The 18,753-nt window shown below is 42.6% G+C and overlaps 1 protein-coding gene across 4 annotated transcripts in view; it reads right to left on the reverse strand.

Moving 5' to 3' along the window:
- The window catches only part of BRAF (B-Raf proto-oncogene, serine/threonine kinase), a 78,217-nt gene that overhangs the window by 31,888 nt on the left and 27,576 nt on the right, over positions 1–18,753 (reverse strand). For all 4 annotated transcript variants that reach the window (XM_070756339.1, XM_070756341.1, XM_070756340.1 and 1 more), the window contains exons 4-7: positions 7,127–7,230; positions 6,516–6,618; positions 4,898–5,046; positions 2,503–2,622 (exon numbers count right to left, since the gene is read on the reverse strand). In XM_070756339.1, coding sequence (XP_070612440.1) covers positions 2,503–2,622; positions 4,898–5,046; positions 6,516–6,618; positions 7,127–7,230 — 476 coding nt within the window. The remainder of the gene's footprint in view (positions 1–2,502; positions 2,623–4,897; positions 5,047–6,515; positions 6,619–7,126; positions 7,231–18,753) is intronic.

Consider the following 18,753-nt stretch of genomic DNA (forward strand, 5'->3'; position numbering starts at 1 on the left):
GAGATTACAACTAGCGCAGAACGCAGTCGCGTGAGCTGTTGTGGGTGTACCCAGGTACACCCACTTAACTTCAATTCTACATGAGCTACACTCCAGCCACACGATTGGTCTCTGGACACAATTTAAGTTGTAGGTTATTACCTATAAAGCCCTACATGGCATCGGACCAGACCATCTTCTGCCACAAAACTCCCAGCGACCGACCCACTGGGTTGGCCTTCTCCAGGTCCCATTGACCAAACAATGCCGATTGATGGGGCCACATGGATGGGCCTTCTCTGTGGCGGCTCCACTCTATGGAACCAACTACCCCCAAAGACTCATCCTGCCCCCACCCTCCTAGCCTTCCGAAAGGCTGTGAAAACATGGCTCTGCCGGCAGGCCTGTGGTCTATAGTTCCGCCCAAGAAAAATGAATGTGTGCTGAATGATTGTTGTATTTTGGGGTTTTTAAAAAACTGTTTTATATTGCCACTGTTTTAATATGTTATTTACCATTGTTTATATTGTTTTATGCTGTATTGTTTACTTTGCACGCTGCCCAGAGTCCGCAAGGAGCTGGACAGCTTAAAAGTCAAATCAAATAAATTAAATAAATTGAAATTGAATATGATTAGATTCAGAAATACTCTGGGACATGCTTTCAGGGTTTTTTTCAAAGAAGCTCAAGGATAAATAACTTTGTTGGGACAATAGCGTTAACTGAGCCAGGGCTGATTAAGTTGGATCATCTGATGGGTCCAGATGGGTTTCTAATAGAACTTGAGGAGTTTCCCAATGGTTTGAAAGGATATTTTGTTGAGCATATTGTTGACCTCTGGAATATGCAGGCAATGAAGGCAAACAGGCTGCTCAATAAGATTGTCTATGGTGTATCTCCTTGTTTGGGCCTCCAGGAAATAAAATGGGTGAAGAGACACCTAGAGTGATGCTGGTGGAAAACAAAAAACAAATGTGTGGAGGGTCATGAGGAAGAGCTAAGATGAGAGCCTACCTTGTAACAATAAAAGGCATGAAGGGTAATTACTCCTCAATTCTTATTTTGCCTGCAGAATGTTAGGCACTTTTTCAAAGGGTGCAAAAAACACTATGGGGGAAGGATGGGACATAAAATCCAATCAATCTAAGTAGTGATCACCTGGCTGGACATTTGGTGATTAAAACATACTTTTGAGACTAAGGATACCAAGGAAGTAGACAAATTTGTGATCTTAGCACTGTTTGAACTCTGCCCCACCTGGTTGCTAAAAGTAGCAGGGAAAGAGTGTAGAAACAGGATCGAGGGTGTAGTCAACAACTCTGAGAAAAGGGGAAGTGGTAGAGGTCAGGTTTGAAAGCAAAAAACATGGAAAACTACTGTCTTACCTTTTAGAGAAGTGATTCCCAAGCTTTTTCAGTCCACCGCACCCTTGGTGCTACAAATTTATCCTCACCACCCCCTACTCCCACCCCTTCAGGAACTCAATTAACAACGCTCTTGCCTAGCAGCCAAAATATTAGGCTCAATTGTGGTCAGAAGTCTTTCTTTCGTTCTTTCTTTCCTCTCTCCCTTCCCCCTTCTTACTTTTTCTTTGTTTCTGTCTTCCTTAATTTCTTTTTCTTTTCTGTCTACCTTCCTTCCTGCCATCTTTTTCTTTCTTTCTGTCATAGTAGATGCTTGGAACAAACTTCCAGTAGACGTGGTTGGTAAATCCACAGTAACTGAATTTAAACATGCCTGGGATAAACATATATCCATCCTAAGATAAAATATAGGAAATAGTATAAGCAGATTAGATGGACCATGAGTTCTTTTTCTGCAGACAATCTTCTATGTTTTTATGTTTCTTCCTCCCTCCCTTTCTTTCCTTTTTCTTCCGTTCTTCCCTCCCTTTCTTTTTCTGTCTTCCTTCCTACCATCTTTATTTCTTCCTTTCTATCATCTTTTTCCTTCCTTCCTTCCTTCCTTTTTCTTCTTCCCTCCCTTCCCTTTCTTTTTCCTACTTACCTACCTTCTTTCTTTCTTCTTTCTCTTTTTCTTTCCTTCCTTCCTTTTCTTTCCTCCCTCCTTTTTGTCTTCCTTCCTTCCTTCCTTGCTTCCTTCCCTCTCTTTCTTTTTCTGTCTGTTTTCCTTCCTATCTACCATTTTCCTCCATTGAAGAAGGTTGGGTGGGGAGGTGCAGACAATTGGTGTCTTGGCCAAGGTAGAAGAGCAAGTTTGAAAATGCTGCCGGATGCAGCTCAGAGCAGCTGAGCCAGTCCCGCAGGGTGTGTATGCAGCCGCCTCTCAATTGCTCTCGCTCTCTCCTCTGGCCAAAAGACTACCTGCCGCAGCAAGAGTGGCTCCCAACCATCTTCTATAAAGTTCCTAATTTCAATTAAATTCTGCATCCGATGCTCAACTTTTAAGTACAAAGGTAGCAAACCACAATCTACCAATCAAGGTGCAAAACAGGATTTTGAATCAGACAACGTATAAATAAAATCTTAGTAGGATTAAGATAGCCAAGATTTTAGAACCTACCCGGAAGAATCTGAAAGAGCCACTGAAGGGTATGATCCAGATGCTAGTGTGGTCTCCCCTAAAGAGGTCTCTTCATGTGGTATTGGGTGATGTTCAAAAAATTTGGAGACAAAAAGTAAACTGTGGAACAAGAATAAGAATTATAACACAAGAGAAAGGAAATATTATAAATTCATTACCAAATCCCCTAACAAAAGCAATAGAAAATTATACCCAATTAGGAACCTTACATTTAAATACCTTGGAATTCTCATTCAAATAAATTCCTTTTGCTAGGCAGAATAGTAGTGATCTGGTTTCTGCTTGATCTAAGCAATTCTCTACTTTTCTGTGTGATAGAAGTAAGGCTAAAACATTACATCTGTAATGGAGATAAATTACCCCATGCACATTTTAAAGTTCTCTTTTGCCACATGAGCAAATCTTTAGAATAATTTTATTGGTCTTAACTTGATGGAGAAAAAGATATATAAGATAAAGGAATCTCCTTTGCCCAAAATTAAGCTGGCAGATGAATGGATATATGAGTTTATTAATATATACTTTATTGTATACCTTTGTTTATTAAATCATAGAAATACCATCAATAAACATTTTGTTTTTTAAGCACTGCTTCTGATTTTTAAAGACTGCCTCAGATTGAACATAAGGCATTATTCTTTTTGTTAATAAAACTTTGTGCTCTAAGAATGAAAAAAGAAGCTTTTCTCAGTATTTATATTAAGCCCTGTATAAAGATTCAGCATTTTCTGCCACAACAGTTAAACCCTTTTATTTTAGGATGTGGCGATTAAAGGCAGGATAGGAATTTTATAAATAAATAATTATATAAATACATTTAGCCAATGTAATCCTATTTTATACAAAATGTTTCAAATAACAATACTATTGGTCTAGCAAGTCACGCACTATTGAACGCAAAAGTTTATGGGCTTGTCAGTTTGACTTAGATTTTGGGAGCATTGCATATGAAATATAGCCGGAGAAGAATGGGCCCAATATACATCTTTTCATGATATAAAAATATGTATGTACTTGATCACTTCCTTTTAAATTAAGATTTGTACTACTCTGCACCCGTGTTGTTATAATTCATTGCAGTCAGCCAGATGTTTGGTTTTTGGTTTTTTTTTACAAACAACTTAAGGCAGCAAACCAATCCAATACTCCTTCCTCCTCTTATTTTCTCTACAACAACCACCCTGTTAAATGAGTTGGGCTAAGAGAATATGATTGGTAGGACCCAAAGGTGCTTTTTTCAGGAGGCAACTGGTCTTTCTTGTTTTTTCTTTGAAGACATTTTTTTCTCATCCAAGAAACTTCTTCAGCTCTGTCTTGATGGTGGGGAATGGAAGGATTTATATTCCTTGCAGACAGCTGGTCATTTGCATTCTTTTTAGAGGGTCAATGAGGCCACTTGGAGGTTTATGTGTGTGTTCTCAGGGACATCTGAGTAGTGCAAATGTGTGTGGAGCCTTCTTGGCTGCAGGCTGTTTCTGTCGTGTCCCTTCCATGTTGAAGAGAGGCACAGGCTGTTGGGGATGAGTCTGTGCTGTCTGCATCTCAAATTGAAGTGCAAATTGTTCCTGTAGTTTGCACTTTTTCTGGAAAATCCATTCATATTCCCACCCCGTTCAAAGGATGTTCACCCCAATGTGCATAGCTAAAGGTCTACGGCAGTGATGGCAAACCTTTTTTCCCTCGGGTGACAAAAGAGCATGCGCTATTGCACATGCACGAGTGCCCACGCCCATAATTCAATGCCTGGAGAGGGCAAAAACAGCTTTCCCTGCCCCCCGGAGTCTGGAAATGGCCTGTTTCCCAACTTCTGGTGGGCCCAATAGGCTCGTGTTTTGCCCTTCCCAGGCTCCAAAGGCTTCCCTGGAGCAGGGGGAGGGTAAAAATGCCCTCACCCATTCCCCCGGAGGCTCTCTGGAAGCCAAAAATGTCTTCCTAAAGCCTCTGTGTGAGCCAAAAATCAGCTGGCTGGCAGACATTTGCACGCCGGAGCTGAGCTAGGGCAACAGCTCACGTGCCAGCAGATATGGCTCCGCGTGCCACCTATGGCACTGGTCTATGGAGATTATCAGTCAAAAGTATATGGAGATTCTCAGGTCATGGTTGCCCCAAATGTGATTTTTTTTCAGGGAGCAACTTTCTTGGTTGCTGGGGTTTGTTCTTGGTTTCTAGTCTGATGCCTTAACACTTAACCAAATTGGCTCTCAGTTACATTGCAAGCATTTCTCCTTATGGAAAAGACATAATCACAAAACATAGTTTCTTTTTGTACTACAAAGGATGCCACTATATCTTATTAAATTTTCCTAGAGTTCTGCACTGCAAACATCTATTTAGGGCCAGAACATTTAAATGCAAAGAGGTTCCAGTTACTTACTCAAGCTGATCATAATTCACACACATTAGTGGCACTTCAGTACTGCAACGCTGATGAAATTTGTAACCACAGGTCTGGCAACGGAAACCCTGGAAAAGCAACTTTCTACAGAAGTCGCAAAACGCTAAAGTGAAGAATGTCTTCCGTACCTATACCATCAAGAAAACAAGATGATATAAAGTCCTATTTTATTCAATATGTTCTTACCAAAAAAATACAGTTTACATTTTGTTTTTGATTATGGTTTGTTTCAATATTAGTAGTGCACTAGATCATAGTTTGTTGTTAAAACACTGAAAGCAACAACTCCGAACTTTGCAACATGTTGACTATGGGTTTTTAACAACTATAATATAGCCCTTTTTAGAGGATATAAGCATCTATCTGTAAGTATTATGACACCAAAATTATGAAGTCTATTATGATGGTACAGTGCAAAGTTCATTCTTTTGTACTTGTATTGCAACATTACATAGAAGCATTTAGAGGAAAGAATTTGCATCATGCTCTTTCTTCCTTCCTGCCAGCAGATACCCGCTGGCATCAGGTTAGGAAAGCTGCTTTAGAAACATAGAATATGTTTGTATGTAAAGTATAATCATTAACAAAATTTAGAGCATATTTGATTAAAGAAATGCTGTATCATTAAATATTTATTTGCATTAAAGCAAAATACAATTTTCATTTATACAAAATAATGAGGTATTCTCTCTTACCATTAGTTGGTTATTTGCCTTCAGGCCTAAACTAGCAAATTCATGTTCTGACTTTTTACTGTATTTTATTACAAGGTATTTTATGAAAGAAAATTCAAGATTTCCAGACAATCACCCATAAAAAATAATTCAGTTAAAATAGTTTAACTGCTGAGATTTTATTCAGATACTGAAAAAGTCATACAAGGGGGGAAAAATATGTATTCTTGCTACTCCTTTCGGTTCTTAATTTAAACACTTTGCCTAATCCTATTTTCTTTTACTTCTCTGTACAAAGGTGGACATCACTATTAAGAAATATGGGTTTTAAATGCTTAGTAGTACTTTAATTTATACATATTAAATCATTTTAAAGCCACCCACCCACCCAAACTCATGAAAGCAAAATGAGAGTGATTCCATATGCAATTCTAAATGTATCTGTTTGAATTGCAATTATTTCTTAAATCAAGGGTATCATGTAAGGGTACCAGGGTACCAGGTAAGGATAAGGGATGTCAAATTTTTGTAGATCATCAAGAATTGACCAAGAATATCATGCAGAGGCGGAATTACATTCTGCTAAATTGAAACACTATAAATTATAATACCTCTTGATTACATTAGCCAGATTGCAAGCCAATTGGTACATATTTCCTACAACTGTGGCAATCTCTAATTAGGGAGACCTTCTGGCTGCAATTTTTAAAAGAAATTGGAAAAAAGTATCCAATATTTTTTCACAATTAATTCTGCTGTCAGCTTTCTGACTATGTTTCCTAAGACATACAAATATGGAGACATAAGAAACCAATACAATTTTGATCAAGAGTGTGCTACGACTGCAATTTGAAGTTATCAAAGAGAAACTTTTGTTTGTAACATTTAAGACCAGTGTGGTTTTTAAAAGTTGGAAGACTTACAAAATTATGTGTCGTAAGAGGCACATTCTCCAAGACTTCCACATGTAGTTCTTCTCCCGTCAACCAGGAAATGTCTGTGTCCCAACCAATGGGCTTCTTTTCCCTACAGGGTAAATAAGTTCTTTTGAGGTTAACTGCAATTTTTAAACTCTGATATTAATGATGAAAATATGCTTTACAGAGGACGGTGATACCAAATATTTAGTGTTTGTTTCCAACTTTTTCTCATAGAAACATAATATAATTTTTTTAAGGAATATTCATTCTGATCAAAGGACAATTTCCTCCAGAACTAAAAATGTATCAGTTTAATGCCACAATAGTCTCCACAGAAACAATTTGGAAGCTGCTGCACTATAGTGTAAAGGAAAGATCATATTGAATCAACCTCCAATAAATCAAGTAATGAATCCAGAAAATGAATTCTTCTCTTCCTACCATCTGCCCTCCCACAGTCTCATCAGCTTTTACTAGGAGGTTCTCACATTTGTGAAGGCACTTGCTTTGAAATATTGAAAGCTAATATTCTCAGACACCTGGAAACAACCCTTTTAACAACTTTTCTCTCAAGTGATCACCGCCCACAAAGCCATATTGCAATCAAACCATACCCATCCTGTATACGGTAAACAGCACAGCATTCTGGGATAAGACCTCGCATCATCAAAGCTTTCTTTAGACTTTCCCGGACAGTTACTCCACATCGTGCTGGAACCTACAACGTTTTTTAAACAAACAAACCACTGCTTTACATTTCAGTGTAGTATCATGCAAATTATTTTGAAATTCTTTTTTTAAAAAGGACTCCCTTTAAATTTAATATATTTTAATGTTTACAAGCTTTAAAACTTCTGTTAGCAATGTTTAGGAATCTACTGGTTCTGAATACTGTATAAAGAATCAAAATCATTCTATCATGGATAAAGATATAGAAAAACCTCTCTGAGAATATGCCAGATCTCACGAGAGTTTTGTGAGCTCCGTGGAATGCTTCTTGAAGATGGTTTATAAAAAATCCAAAAGCATTATTATTGCCAATCAGTATCATTATTATTACATATATGCTTGCCAAAGTTCTTAAATACCGCTGTAGTTCACATCATGACATCGCTAACATTTAATACAAACATCCTTTTAAGAGACTTGTGTCCGTTTCTTGCCTTCTTACTTATATCATTAAAATATATTAATAATCCTTACAATATTTTTTCTGCAATTCTGCTAGAACACAAAATAACCAGAAACCATCGTTCTGGTTAAACCAAACCAAACCCACTGTCATTGTTATCATTTACATATTTTTGCTCCCAAGGTATTTTACTTATTTAGGAAAAAAAACAACTGGGTGATTCTGAATGGAATTAAGAACTAAACAAGACACTTATTCTTGACATAAATAGAACATACAAATCAAGTCCTATATACATTCATGGTTTTAACTGAAATCATGAGACAAAATAAATGCAGGAGAAGATATGGTAATCTGCAAACTTTGCAAAGCTTTGTTGTGAACAGGCATTTGCCAATTTATATTAACAATTGTATAGTTACTGTTAACTAGAAATTGCTGAGAATGTGAGGAAAGAAAATAATTCTAGGCAACTGTAGTAATAATCTTTTTATTCTTCTATACCTGTTCAAAAGGTTATTTTCCTTTAGTTTCCTTAACTTCCAAAATTCCTTTTACTCAATTTTTAAAATATTTGCTATAAGAAATAATACAGTAGTAACACATATGCACATGAATATATAAATAGCATGAATAAAATACCTTAATGGCCACATTGGGGTAGTAGAACATATGTTGTAAAGGATATAAAATACAGAGCATAATACGAAAGCAAAAAGGCTTCTGACATCTGAGAAAGGATCTTTCCCTATCCATCTGGATTTTTCTTAATATTCTGAATCAACAATCCTTGGTTCAATCATTAACTGAAGGATAAATTGTAATTTTTAAAATCTTTAATGCTTACTTAAGTTTTATTGTTATCTCTAAAGGTCTAGTTGCAGTATGGCAAAAATTTTAACACAGTCAAGAGATACTTATAAATCAGTCGATTGTCTATTAAGACTTAAATTTTGTGTATAGTATTACATAATTATAAAGAATGAAATTTAGAGAAATCGTGTCAACATCTACCCTATCTTTGAACATTGCCAAACAGCTGGATAGGATGTTCAGAAAATAAAAGGAGAAGAAAAGCTAACCACACTGTCATGCTATTGACGTTTCAATCACTTGTTCCAAACATAAATTCCTCTCAGATACATTGGCTATTTCACACTCGTCTACATGCAAAGCGTAACTTATGAGTACTAAAATCTGAGATTCCAATACACGGCTGCTGAAACAAAACATTTTTCAATTTTTTAAAAAGATAAATTTCCTAGAAACATTTACCCTCGGTCTGCCTGCCCTATTGTTTACATCTTCCCTACTAGTACATGATTCTGCTATTGTCAGGCTCCAAACCAAAAAAGACACAAGGTGATTCTAGGAATTCTTTATTGTTTCACACCAATGGGAATAATCTTGCTACACCGAGACTCTACTATCAGAATCTATAGTAAACTCTGTGGATTATTAGGGATGGGCTATCTTTACCCTCTTCCTGTCAAACTTAATATCTGGATTGAGTTACATTTTACTTCTCTGAAGGGTATCTCCTCCATCACCTGGGAATCCGCCTCCTAACTATATGCCAGGGTTGTCAAAATCAAGACCTCGGAGCCATATCAGGCCTGCGGGGTACTTGGATCTAAACCTCAGGGACACCCTGGAAACAGCAAAGGACTGGCCCGCAGTGCCTCTACCAGTGAAAACGGAGCTCAGGTGGGCCTCCCAAGCTCCATTTTTACTGCTAGAGGGTTGCAAGAAGTTACTGCAGCCAAAAATAGAGCTAAGGAGCCATTTTTGCTGGCAGAGCACTCTGGCCACCACAGGCACCCCTGGAACGTGACGGTGAGCTAGACACACCCACCCTGGCCATGCCCTCCCTGACACCCCAAGGTCAAACACAACTGTGATGCCACCCTCAATGAATTCAAGTTTGACACCCCTGCTATATGCTATCATTGGTGCTACTATATATTGCCTCCGTTTAGAGGACAAGAGAAGACTTCTACACTGGGAATAGCAATGGTATACACGGAATATTGCAGAAGGCAGTACTAATACCGTGCTGAATGGACAATTTTCTAATGTTCAGGGAATTGTTTGTACACTGCAATTGCAAAACACACTTCTTAGTAATTTCTTTTGGCACATCTTCCCTTCTTAGCTTTTATTTTAGAAAGTAGCAATGGGAAGAAACAAATTTTAATCTGGAAAAACAATGATTGCATCACAAAGTATAAACATCATATACCTGAAAATCTGGTATATATCAGATTTTAGAGAAGTGTTCTGTCATTTTGAGAAGTTCTAAGTCCTAAATGGAGAAACTCAGCTTTGGTTTTCAAGTAGTAAAAACAGTACTTGAAAGCATATTAGAAATGTATGTGATCAATTTTTATACAGTAATACCTCGTCTTACGAACTTAATTGGTTCCCTGAGGAGGTTCGTAAGGTGAAAAGTTTGTAAGATGAAACAATGTTTCCCATAGGAAACAATGTAAAATGAATTAATGCGTGGAAGAAACCCCCCCGCAAAAACACCGCCACCTGGCTGTCACCTTTTGAAACAGCTGGGTGCTTCTCAGCATTCTCCCGAATGCCGAACCCGGAAGTTCGGCAAAAGTTTGGGTTCGGGTGGCCGTCGAGAAGCCCCGCTGCTCGTCTGTTGCCTTTTGAAACAGCCGGGGGGGCTTCTCGGAGTCCTCCCGAACCCGAACGCCAAGCCCGAACTTTTGCCAAACTTCCGGGTTTGCCGTTCGGGAGGCCGCCGAGAAGCCCCGCTGTCCGGCTGTCGCCTTTTGAAACAGCCAGGGGCTGTTTAGATTTGTATGCCGCCCCTCTCCGAAGACTCGGGGTGGCTCACAACAGTGCTAAAACGATATACAATAACAAATCTAATATTAAAAGTCTAAATAACAATTTAACATTAAAAGCCTAAAAACCCCATTATTTAAAAAGCATACACACAAACATACCATACATAAAACTACATAGGCAAGGGGAGATGTCTCAGTTCCCCCATGCCTGTCAGCAGAGATGGGTTTTAAGAAGTTTATGAAAGGCAAGGAGGGTGGGGGCAATCCTAATCTCCTAATCTCTGGGGGGAGCTGGTTCCAGAGCGTCGGGCCGCCACAGAGAAGGGTCTTCCCCTGGGTCCCGCCAGCCGACATTGTTTAGTCGACGGGACCCGGAGAAGGCCAACTCTGTGGGGCTTTAATACTAGAAAGGTTGGTGAAAGAAACAGTGTTGAATTCAGGTTTCTTTCAGTGTGATAAACGGAAAGGGGGGTGAAGTTTCTGTGCACATGCGTTGTGTCTCTCTTTTCATACTGTTTTGGGCAGCCAGAGATGCAGGCGGGGCTAGGCTAGCCAGTGATAGAAATGAAGGAAATTTGCATTAACTACCATAGAAGGAGGCTGCTCAGAAGGAGGCTTTGCATAATGATACAAATCCTTCTCCCTTCTGTCCTCTTTCTTTCTCTTCTCTCTCTCTTTCTCTCTCTCTCTCTCTCTCTCACACACAAACACAGCAGAGTCTGGCACTCAGATCATGCAGGGAGAGTACAGGGAGAGCTTTTCCCGTTCTTCCCAGAAAGCGTCTCTGCTGATCGGTGGGGACGTGGGAGGAGAGCATAGAAACATAGAAACATAGAAGTCTGACGGCAGAAAAAGACCTCCTGGTCCATCTAGTCTGCCCTTATACTATTTTCTGTATTTTATCTTAGGATGGATATATGTTTATCCCAGGCATGTTTAAATTCAGTTACGGTGGATTTATCTACAACGTCTGCTGGAAGTTTGTTCCAAGGATCTACTACTCTTTCAGTAAAATAATATTTTCTCATGTTGCTTTTGATCTTTCCCCCAACTAACTTCAGATTGTGTCCCCTTGTTCTTGTGTTCACTTTCCTTTTAAAAACACTTCCCTCCTGGACCTTGTTTAACCCTTTAATATATTTAAATGTTTTGATCATGTCCCCCCTTTTCCTTCTGTCCTCTAGACTATACAGATTGAGTTCATTAAGTCTTTCCTGATACGTTTTATGCTTAAGACCTTCCACCATTCTTGTAGCCCGTCTTTGGACCCGTTCAATTTTGTCAATATCTTTTTGTAGGTGAGGTCTCCAGAACTGAACACAGTATTCCAAATGTGGTCTCACCAGCATTCTATATAGCGGGATCATAATCTCCCTCTTCCTGCTTGTTATACCTCTAGCTATGCAGCCAAGCATCCTACTTGCTTTCCCTACCGCCTGACTGCACTGTTCACCCATTTTGAGACTGTCAGAAATCACTACCCCTAAATCCTTTTCTTTTGAAGTATTTGCTAACACAGAACTGCCAATACAATACTCAGATTGAGGATTCCTTTTCCCCAAGTGCATTATTTTACATTTGGAAACATTAAACTGCAGTTTCCATTTCTTTGACCATTTATCTAGTAAAGCTAAATCATTTACCATATTACAGACGCCTCCAGGAATATCAACCCTATTGCACACTTTAGAGTCATCGGCAAATAGGCAAACCTTCCCTACCAAACCTTCCCCTATGTCACTCACAAACATATTAAAAAGAATAGGACCCAGAACAGACCCTTGTGGCACACCGCTTGTAACCTGACTCTGCTCAGCATTCCCCAAAAGCCTTCAATTGCAGCTGAGTGTTTGCCCTTTGAGGCTGCCTGCTTTCCTTTTCCACCTCGGGGGTATTCCCCACCCCCCCACTGCTCCTCCGTGTTGGTGTCCTCAGAGCCTGATCAGAGCACACTGACCTCCACCCCAGGCACTGGAAATAGAGCTTTGCGTTTTCTCCGGTGAAGCTGCCATTTCCATTGCTAACTTCGCTATATCCCCCTTCGTTCTTCCTTTCTGATTGGCAGTTGGATCAATCTCCTGGAATACCGGCAATCAGCTGTCTGTTGCCACCAATTGTGGCTATTAACGCTGTCCCGCCAACTCCCTTCCCCCTACTCAAGTGCAGCATTTGGTGTATAAGACGCACCCAGTTTTTGACCCTCTTTTGAGGGGTAAAAAGGTACATCTTATACTCCGAAAAATACAGAGTATTTTTTGCATAGGAGTTTTAGTTCACTTGATTATCTAGATACTTAGTTAGTTAGAAGTTTGATGTTAAAAAATTAAGTTATACAGCAAAACTAATCTATAACTTTATTACATTTCCTTCTAAAATAATGTGATATTGTAAAACCATTTTAAAATGCAGGTTAAGTTATTAAGCCCCCCCCCCTTTATTGTAAAATATATCTACTCCTCCAAAAATAGATCAAATTTAACATGCACATGATACAAAATGAGACACATTAAAACTATAATAGAAGACTAAAACAATTGAGAATAGGCGTTGATTGCTTACCTGAACGCCTCTTCTCGTACGGTGAGTGGGTACAGCAGTCACATGGGTTGCTCCTGTCCAATCCGTTGGAACTGAGCCTAGTATTAAAAAAGACTGCTGGATCCGCCCCTTCCCCAGAATTCGCGAATCCATAGACTAGGCTCAGTAGTGAAGCTCTTTAATGTTCAACTCTCATGTGTTATAAGAAAATAGAATAGAAGGTAAAGAAGACCACACAAAGGGAGGGAAGTGACTGCTGTACCCACTCACCGTACGAGAAGAGGCGTTCAGGTAAGCAATCAACGCCTATTCTCCGTACTGAAGGAGTGGGTCCAGCAGTCACATGGGACATACCCAAGAGATAGGTCCCTAGGGTGGGAGTACATTGCTATCGTGAGAGATAACGGATTGGAGTACTCTTCTGCCGAAGGCAGCGTCCGCTGATGCGTACGAATCGTTGATGAAGGAATTTGGCGAGGCCCAAGTGGCTGCTTTGCAGACTTCTTCCAACGGAGCCTGAGTCGCCCAAGCGGCAGATGTGGCAGCACTTCTGGTGGAATGCGCTGTAATATTCCTTGGAATGGAAAGGGAAGCTGTCTCGTAGGCCTTAGAGATGGTCCCTCTGATCCAACGACCTATTACTGTAGAAGACACTCTGGATCCCAAGGATCTGGGATGGTAGGCTATGAAGAGTGCTTCAGACCTCCGGATGGATCTTGTGCGTTGGATATAAACCTTTAGCGCTCTAGTGAGATCCAGAGTGTGCCATCTAGTTGCCAGGGGATGCTCTCGTTGGAGGCAGAAGGAAGGTAATATGATATCCTGAGATCTGTGGGACATGGAACTGACCTTTGGTAGAAAGGTGGGGTCCAGTCGCAGAACCACCTTGTCCTGGTGAAACTGACAAAGGTCCTGTCTGATAGAAAGGGCTGCCAACTCAGATATGCGTCGGGCGGATGTAATCGCCACCAGGAATGCTACCTTGAAGGATAGGTACCTGAGGGACGCAGAGTTCAGGGGTTCGTAAGGTGCCTGAGTAAGAGAGTGGAGAACCCGTGGCAAGTCCCAGGTGAGATATCTGTGGATTTTAGAAGGCCTGAGGTTGGCCACTCCTCTTAGAAATTCTTGGATTTCTGGAAGGGAGCGGAGGGGCTGCCTGCGAGGCCCCGCCAAGACGGAAGAGATGGCGGCCAGGTGTCGGCGGATGGTGCTGGTAGAGAGGCCTTGGTGGGAGCCTTTCATGAGGAAGGTGATTATCCTGTGGATGGGAAGACACAGGGGAGATAAGCCCTCCTGCAAGCACCACTGATGGAATTTGGACCAAGTATGGTCGTAGATCCGGTTGGTAGACCCTCTTCTAGACTTCAGGATGATTTCCACTGTGTCCGGGTCATACCCTCGCAGGTCTAAGTCCCTCCGGATAATAACCAGGCGGTGAGGTGGAACCACTCTGGGTCTGGATGGAAGGAGGCCCCCTGTCGCAACATATCCTCCGAAACGGGGAGTCGCCAGGGGTCCTGGACGGACATTGTTGGAGGTCCGCGAACCAGGGCCTGCGAGGCCAGTGAGGGGCAATCAGAATTACTCGGGCCTTCTCCAGGAGGATTTTGTTGATCACGTCTGGCAGAATTGGAATTGGAGGGAAGGCATACAATAGACCTGGAGGCCAAGGACTCCTGAGAGCAGTGATTGCCTCTGCTCCCGGAGACGGGAACCTGGAGATGAAGTGAGGGAGCTGGGCATTGGCTTTGGTCGCCAATAGATCCAACACTGGATGGCCGAACCTGAGGCAGATTTGGTGGAACAGTGACTGATGGAGATTCCACTCGCCTGGATCTATGGTCGCTCGCGAGAGCCAGTCCGCTTGGACGTTGAGGCTCCCCGAGATGTGGTCGGCTAGAAGCGACTGGAGATTCTTCTCTGCCCAAAGGCCTAACTTCAGGGCCTCCCTCCTGAGGGCCTAGGCTCTTGTGCCTCCCTGTCTGCACATATGGCTTTTGGTGGCTATATTGTCGGTGAAAATCAGCACATGCTGGTTGGAGATGTGAGATTGGAATTGTTTTAGAGCTAGAGACACGGCTCTTAATTCTAATCAATTGATGGGCCTGGAAGCCTCCTCCAGTGACCATGTGCCCTGAGCTAAAAGACCCTGGGCGTGGGCTCCCCAGCCCGAGAGGCTGGCATCTGTGGTGACTACAACTGGTCGGGGCACTGGAAGGGAGATCCCTTGTCTAGGGCTGGAGAAGTCCACCACTTGAGGGATCTGCGAACCGTCGGTGGAATGGCGACGATTCGAGTTGCTGTGGCCCGATCTCTGGGAGGTAATAGAAGCCACTGTAGTTCCCTGGCGTGAAGACAGGCCCAGGGGACAATACCAATAGATGACACCATTTTACCCAAAAGGGAAGATAGGGTGGCAATGGAGGTAAATTGCTGGGGCAGGATGCGAGCAATGAGATCCAAAAAGCTGCGTTTTCTCTCAGTGGAGAGGAAAACCTGGGATAACTCAGAATTAATGATAGTTCCCAGATGCAGAATGGAAGTGGATGGATCAAGGTGGCTCCTTTTAAGATTTATGGAGAAACCATGATTCTGTAGAACCGACATGGTAAAAGAGAGGTCTGCCGCCACCCAGTTCTGGAATTTCCATGAATTAAAATGTCATCTAAATAACATAAAATATGAATGGGAGAAGCCCGGATATGAGCCGCCAAGGATCCCAAGAGTTTAGTGAAGCCTCTGGGAGCTGAGTAGAGCCCAAATGGCATGGCCCTACACTGAAAATGCCTGCCTTGAAAGGCAAAGCGCAGAAATTTCCTATGGACCTTGACAATGGGGATATGGAGGAAGGCCTCCGTGAGATCCAGAGACACCATAAAGTCTCCCCGATGTAGAGCTGCTAAAAATGGAAGATAAGGAATGCATTTTGAAAATCCTATATTTTATGAACCGGTTCAATTTTTTTAGATCTAAGATGGCTCTCCAGCCTCCAGAGGTCTTAGGGACCATGAAGAGGATGGGAGAAAGCCTAAACCTCTCTGGAGAGAGGGGACCGGTTGAATAGCTCTAATAGTCAACAAATGAGAAATAGCCTCCTCCATTCGGATACGAGATGGAGGGGAACTGGGAGAAGGACAAGAAATAAAACGGTTAGGGGGAGGTGAAATGAACTCTAACCTTAGGCTCCTTTCCACAGTGTCAATGACCCAGGGGTCCTTACAAGAACGGTGCCAGGCGGAAGAGAACCAGGCTAGGCGACCGCCTATGGGAAAGGAGGAAAACTTACCATCTGGCTCTTTTGGAAGCCCTGGTAGAAGAGGATCCTCTCTGATAACGGGAACCTCAGCCCCTGGTGGTTCTAGATTGGGATCGAAACCGAGGGGAATACTGACCTGGACTCCTTTGAAATGCGAAGCCCTGATCCTGTAGACGCCCTGTGCCGAAAGGGCTACGGATTAGGGGCCTTCTTGGTGGTAGGTCCCAAGACCTTTTTCTTGTCTGTGGTCTCTGTAAGGAGAGGGTCCAGAAGGTCTCCGAAGAGGAGGTCACGTTTCAGCGGACCCATGGCTAACTGCCACTTCTGTCTTACTCCCGCCTGCCAAGGGCGGAGCCATAGAAGTCTTCTGGCCGTTGTGGAGGCTGCTACTGACCCTGGCTGCAAATCTGGAAGATTGGAGGGTAGCATCTGCTACATATTGGGCAGCTGCGAAGATTTTGTTGAAATCCTGTTGGCCCCGTAAGTCATCTGGAGGCAGGTGTGGTTGGAGCTGACGAAGCCACAAGAGCATAGCTCTGGAAAAGAAGGATGCCGCTGCAGCACTCTTAAAGGCCCATGAGTCTGCAAGAAGACTCCTTTTGAGCATTGCTCAAGTCGTTTGTCCTCTGGCCGGAGGACCTCCTCTGCTTCGCCAGGCATGGCGGCAGTCGAGTGGAGAGTCTTCACTGGTTCATCTGGCTTGGGACATGTTAGGAGGTCCTCATAGACGGAGGAGAGCTTGTAGAGCTTCTTGTCCTTGGGAGTGGGAGTAAAGCCAGCAGTTGGGTGGTCCCACTGTTTAAGCAAGGCATCCTTAAACAACTTGGGCATAGGAATTACCTCATTGTCTTCCTGTTCTTTCATGAAATAAGGAAGATTATCCTCCGGAGGATCTGAGGAAGAAGTAGCCTGTTTTTCTTGCCCGGCTAGCCCCGTGGATACTCTAGCTTTAAGCAGGAGAGATTTGAAAAGCTGCGAAGGAAAGATGGCAGCTGGGGCTGGAATCTTAATCTGAGATTCCTCATCTTCCGACAGACGCTGAAATGGGTCATCATCCTCTTCTGCATCCACGTCCTCATCCTCTTCCTGAGAGGAGTCAGAGACCTCCATGGCTGGGGCTCTGTAGGAAGGAGAAGAACTCACGGGACGGGAGGAGCGTGGAGAGGGATGAGACAGAGAAGGCACATTGAAAGATGAGAGTTTAGCGTCAATGGTGTTAGTCAGAATAGTCAAGATAGACTGAAACTCCGGTGGCAAGGAAGAAATATCAGCCGGAAAAGCCGGAGGATCCCTGAGGGCCTGAGCAGGTTCTGGCTGGGAGGAATCCTCGGTAATATCTGGCTCCTCTGGACCTAAACCCCATAGGTTAGGTTGGGGTGGATTTAGGTTTGGCTCATCCAGGGATAGCACAGGAACCCCAGAAAGAGGCAGGTTAGAGGCCTCCGGGGGGGTTGGATTGATATGCACTTGGGCCTGCACCTTAAAAGTTTGGTTTATCATGTATTTTTTGTAGGGCTGGGTCCCTTCTCTTCTCAGCCCTGGTGGGCTTGGCTAAGGAATGGGTGCCTGAGGAAGAGGAGGAAGAGGCCTGGGGAACTTCAGTAGAATTACCAGTAGGCCTAACCTCTTTGGGACCTTTGGTAGTGCCTCTCTTGGGAAAAGAAGCCATAGTCTGACAATTAACAGAAGACAAGGCTGAGCCAATAACTGAATAATAAGGAGAAGAATTTCAAGGACTTCCCAAGAGGAATGGATCCTGCTTCGAGGCCTCGAAGCTGCTGAAACTTGAGGACAATCTGGGCAAACCCAGAGTTCGTGCCCCCAAACCCAGCGGGGCCAGCCTCCCTAAACTTTATAATTAAGTAAACCAAGGCACTCTGGTTGGAGGCTTAGCCGGTGGAGAATTTAGCCTGGGACCCCCAAGGCCCGCTCCGGGATCCACGCGGTGGACTGAGGCCTACACGGCTGGCAGGGGGCCAACACGAGAGGCCTAGATTTAAAAAGGGCGCGAAGGCCTTCGCGCCGAAAAAGATCGCTGTGTAAAATTTCTTAAAGGGGAAGCGATCGACTAAGTCCAGGAGACTAGAAGGCGTCTCACTCCGCAGGAGGTATTTCTTAAGCCCTTAAATATTTTTGTATACAATAAATAATCAATAATTCAATAGGTAAATACTTGCACCAGGACCTCCAGGCCAAAGGATTAGAAGAATCCACAAGCGGCCGCAGGAATCGTAACCGGCAAAACCGCCGGGGGAAAACGAAACCGCAACTTCTCCCAAGGAAAAAAGCCTAGCCGCTTTTTTTTTCTTTTTTTCTTTTAAACGGCTGGCGCAATTAGTGCAAGTAAATAATTAAAGACAATAAATCTTACTACTTTTTGAAGGAAAAGATCGAAGGGAAGGTGTTAGAATGTTGAACGAGCTATCACAATACAACCGCAGGATATGCGAACTGAGCGAATTCTGGGGAAGGGGCGGATCCAGCAGTCTTTTTTAATACTAGGCTCAG

Source organism: Erythrolamprus reginae, chromosome 6, assembly GCF_031021105.1.
Source record: "Erythrolamprus reginae isolate rEryReg1 chromosome 6, rEryReg1.hap1, whole genome shotgun sequence".
NCBI classification, from domain to species: Eukaryota; Metazoa; Chordata; class Lepidosauria; order Squamata; family Dipsadidae; genus Erythrolamprus; species Erythrolamprus reginae.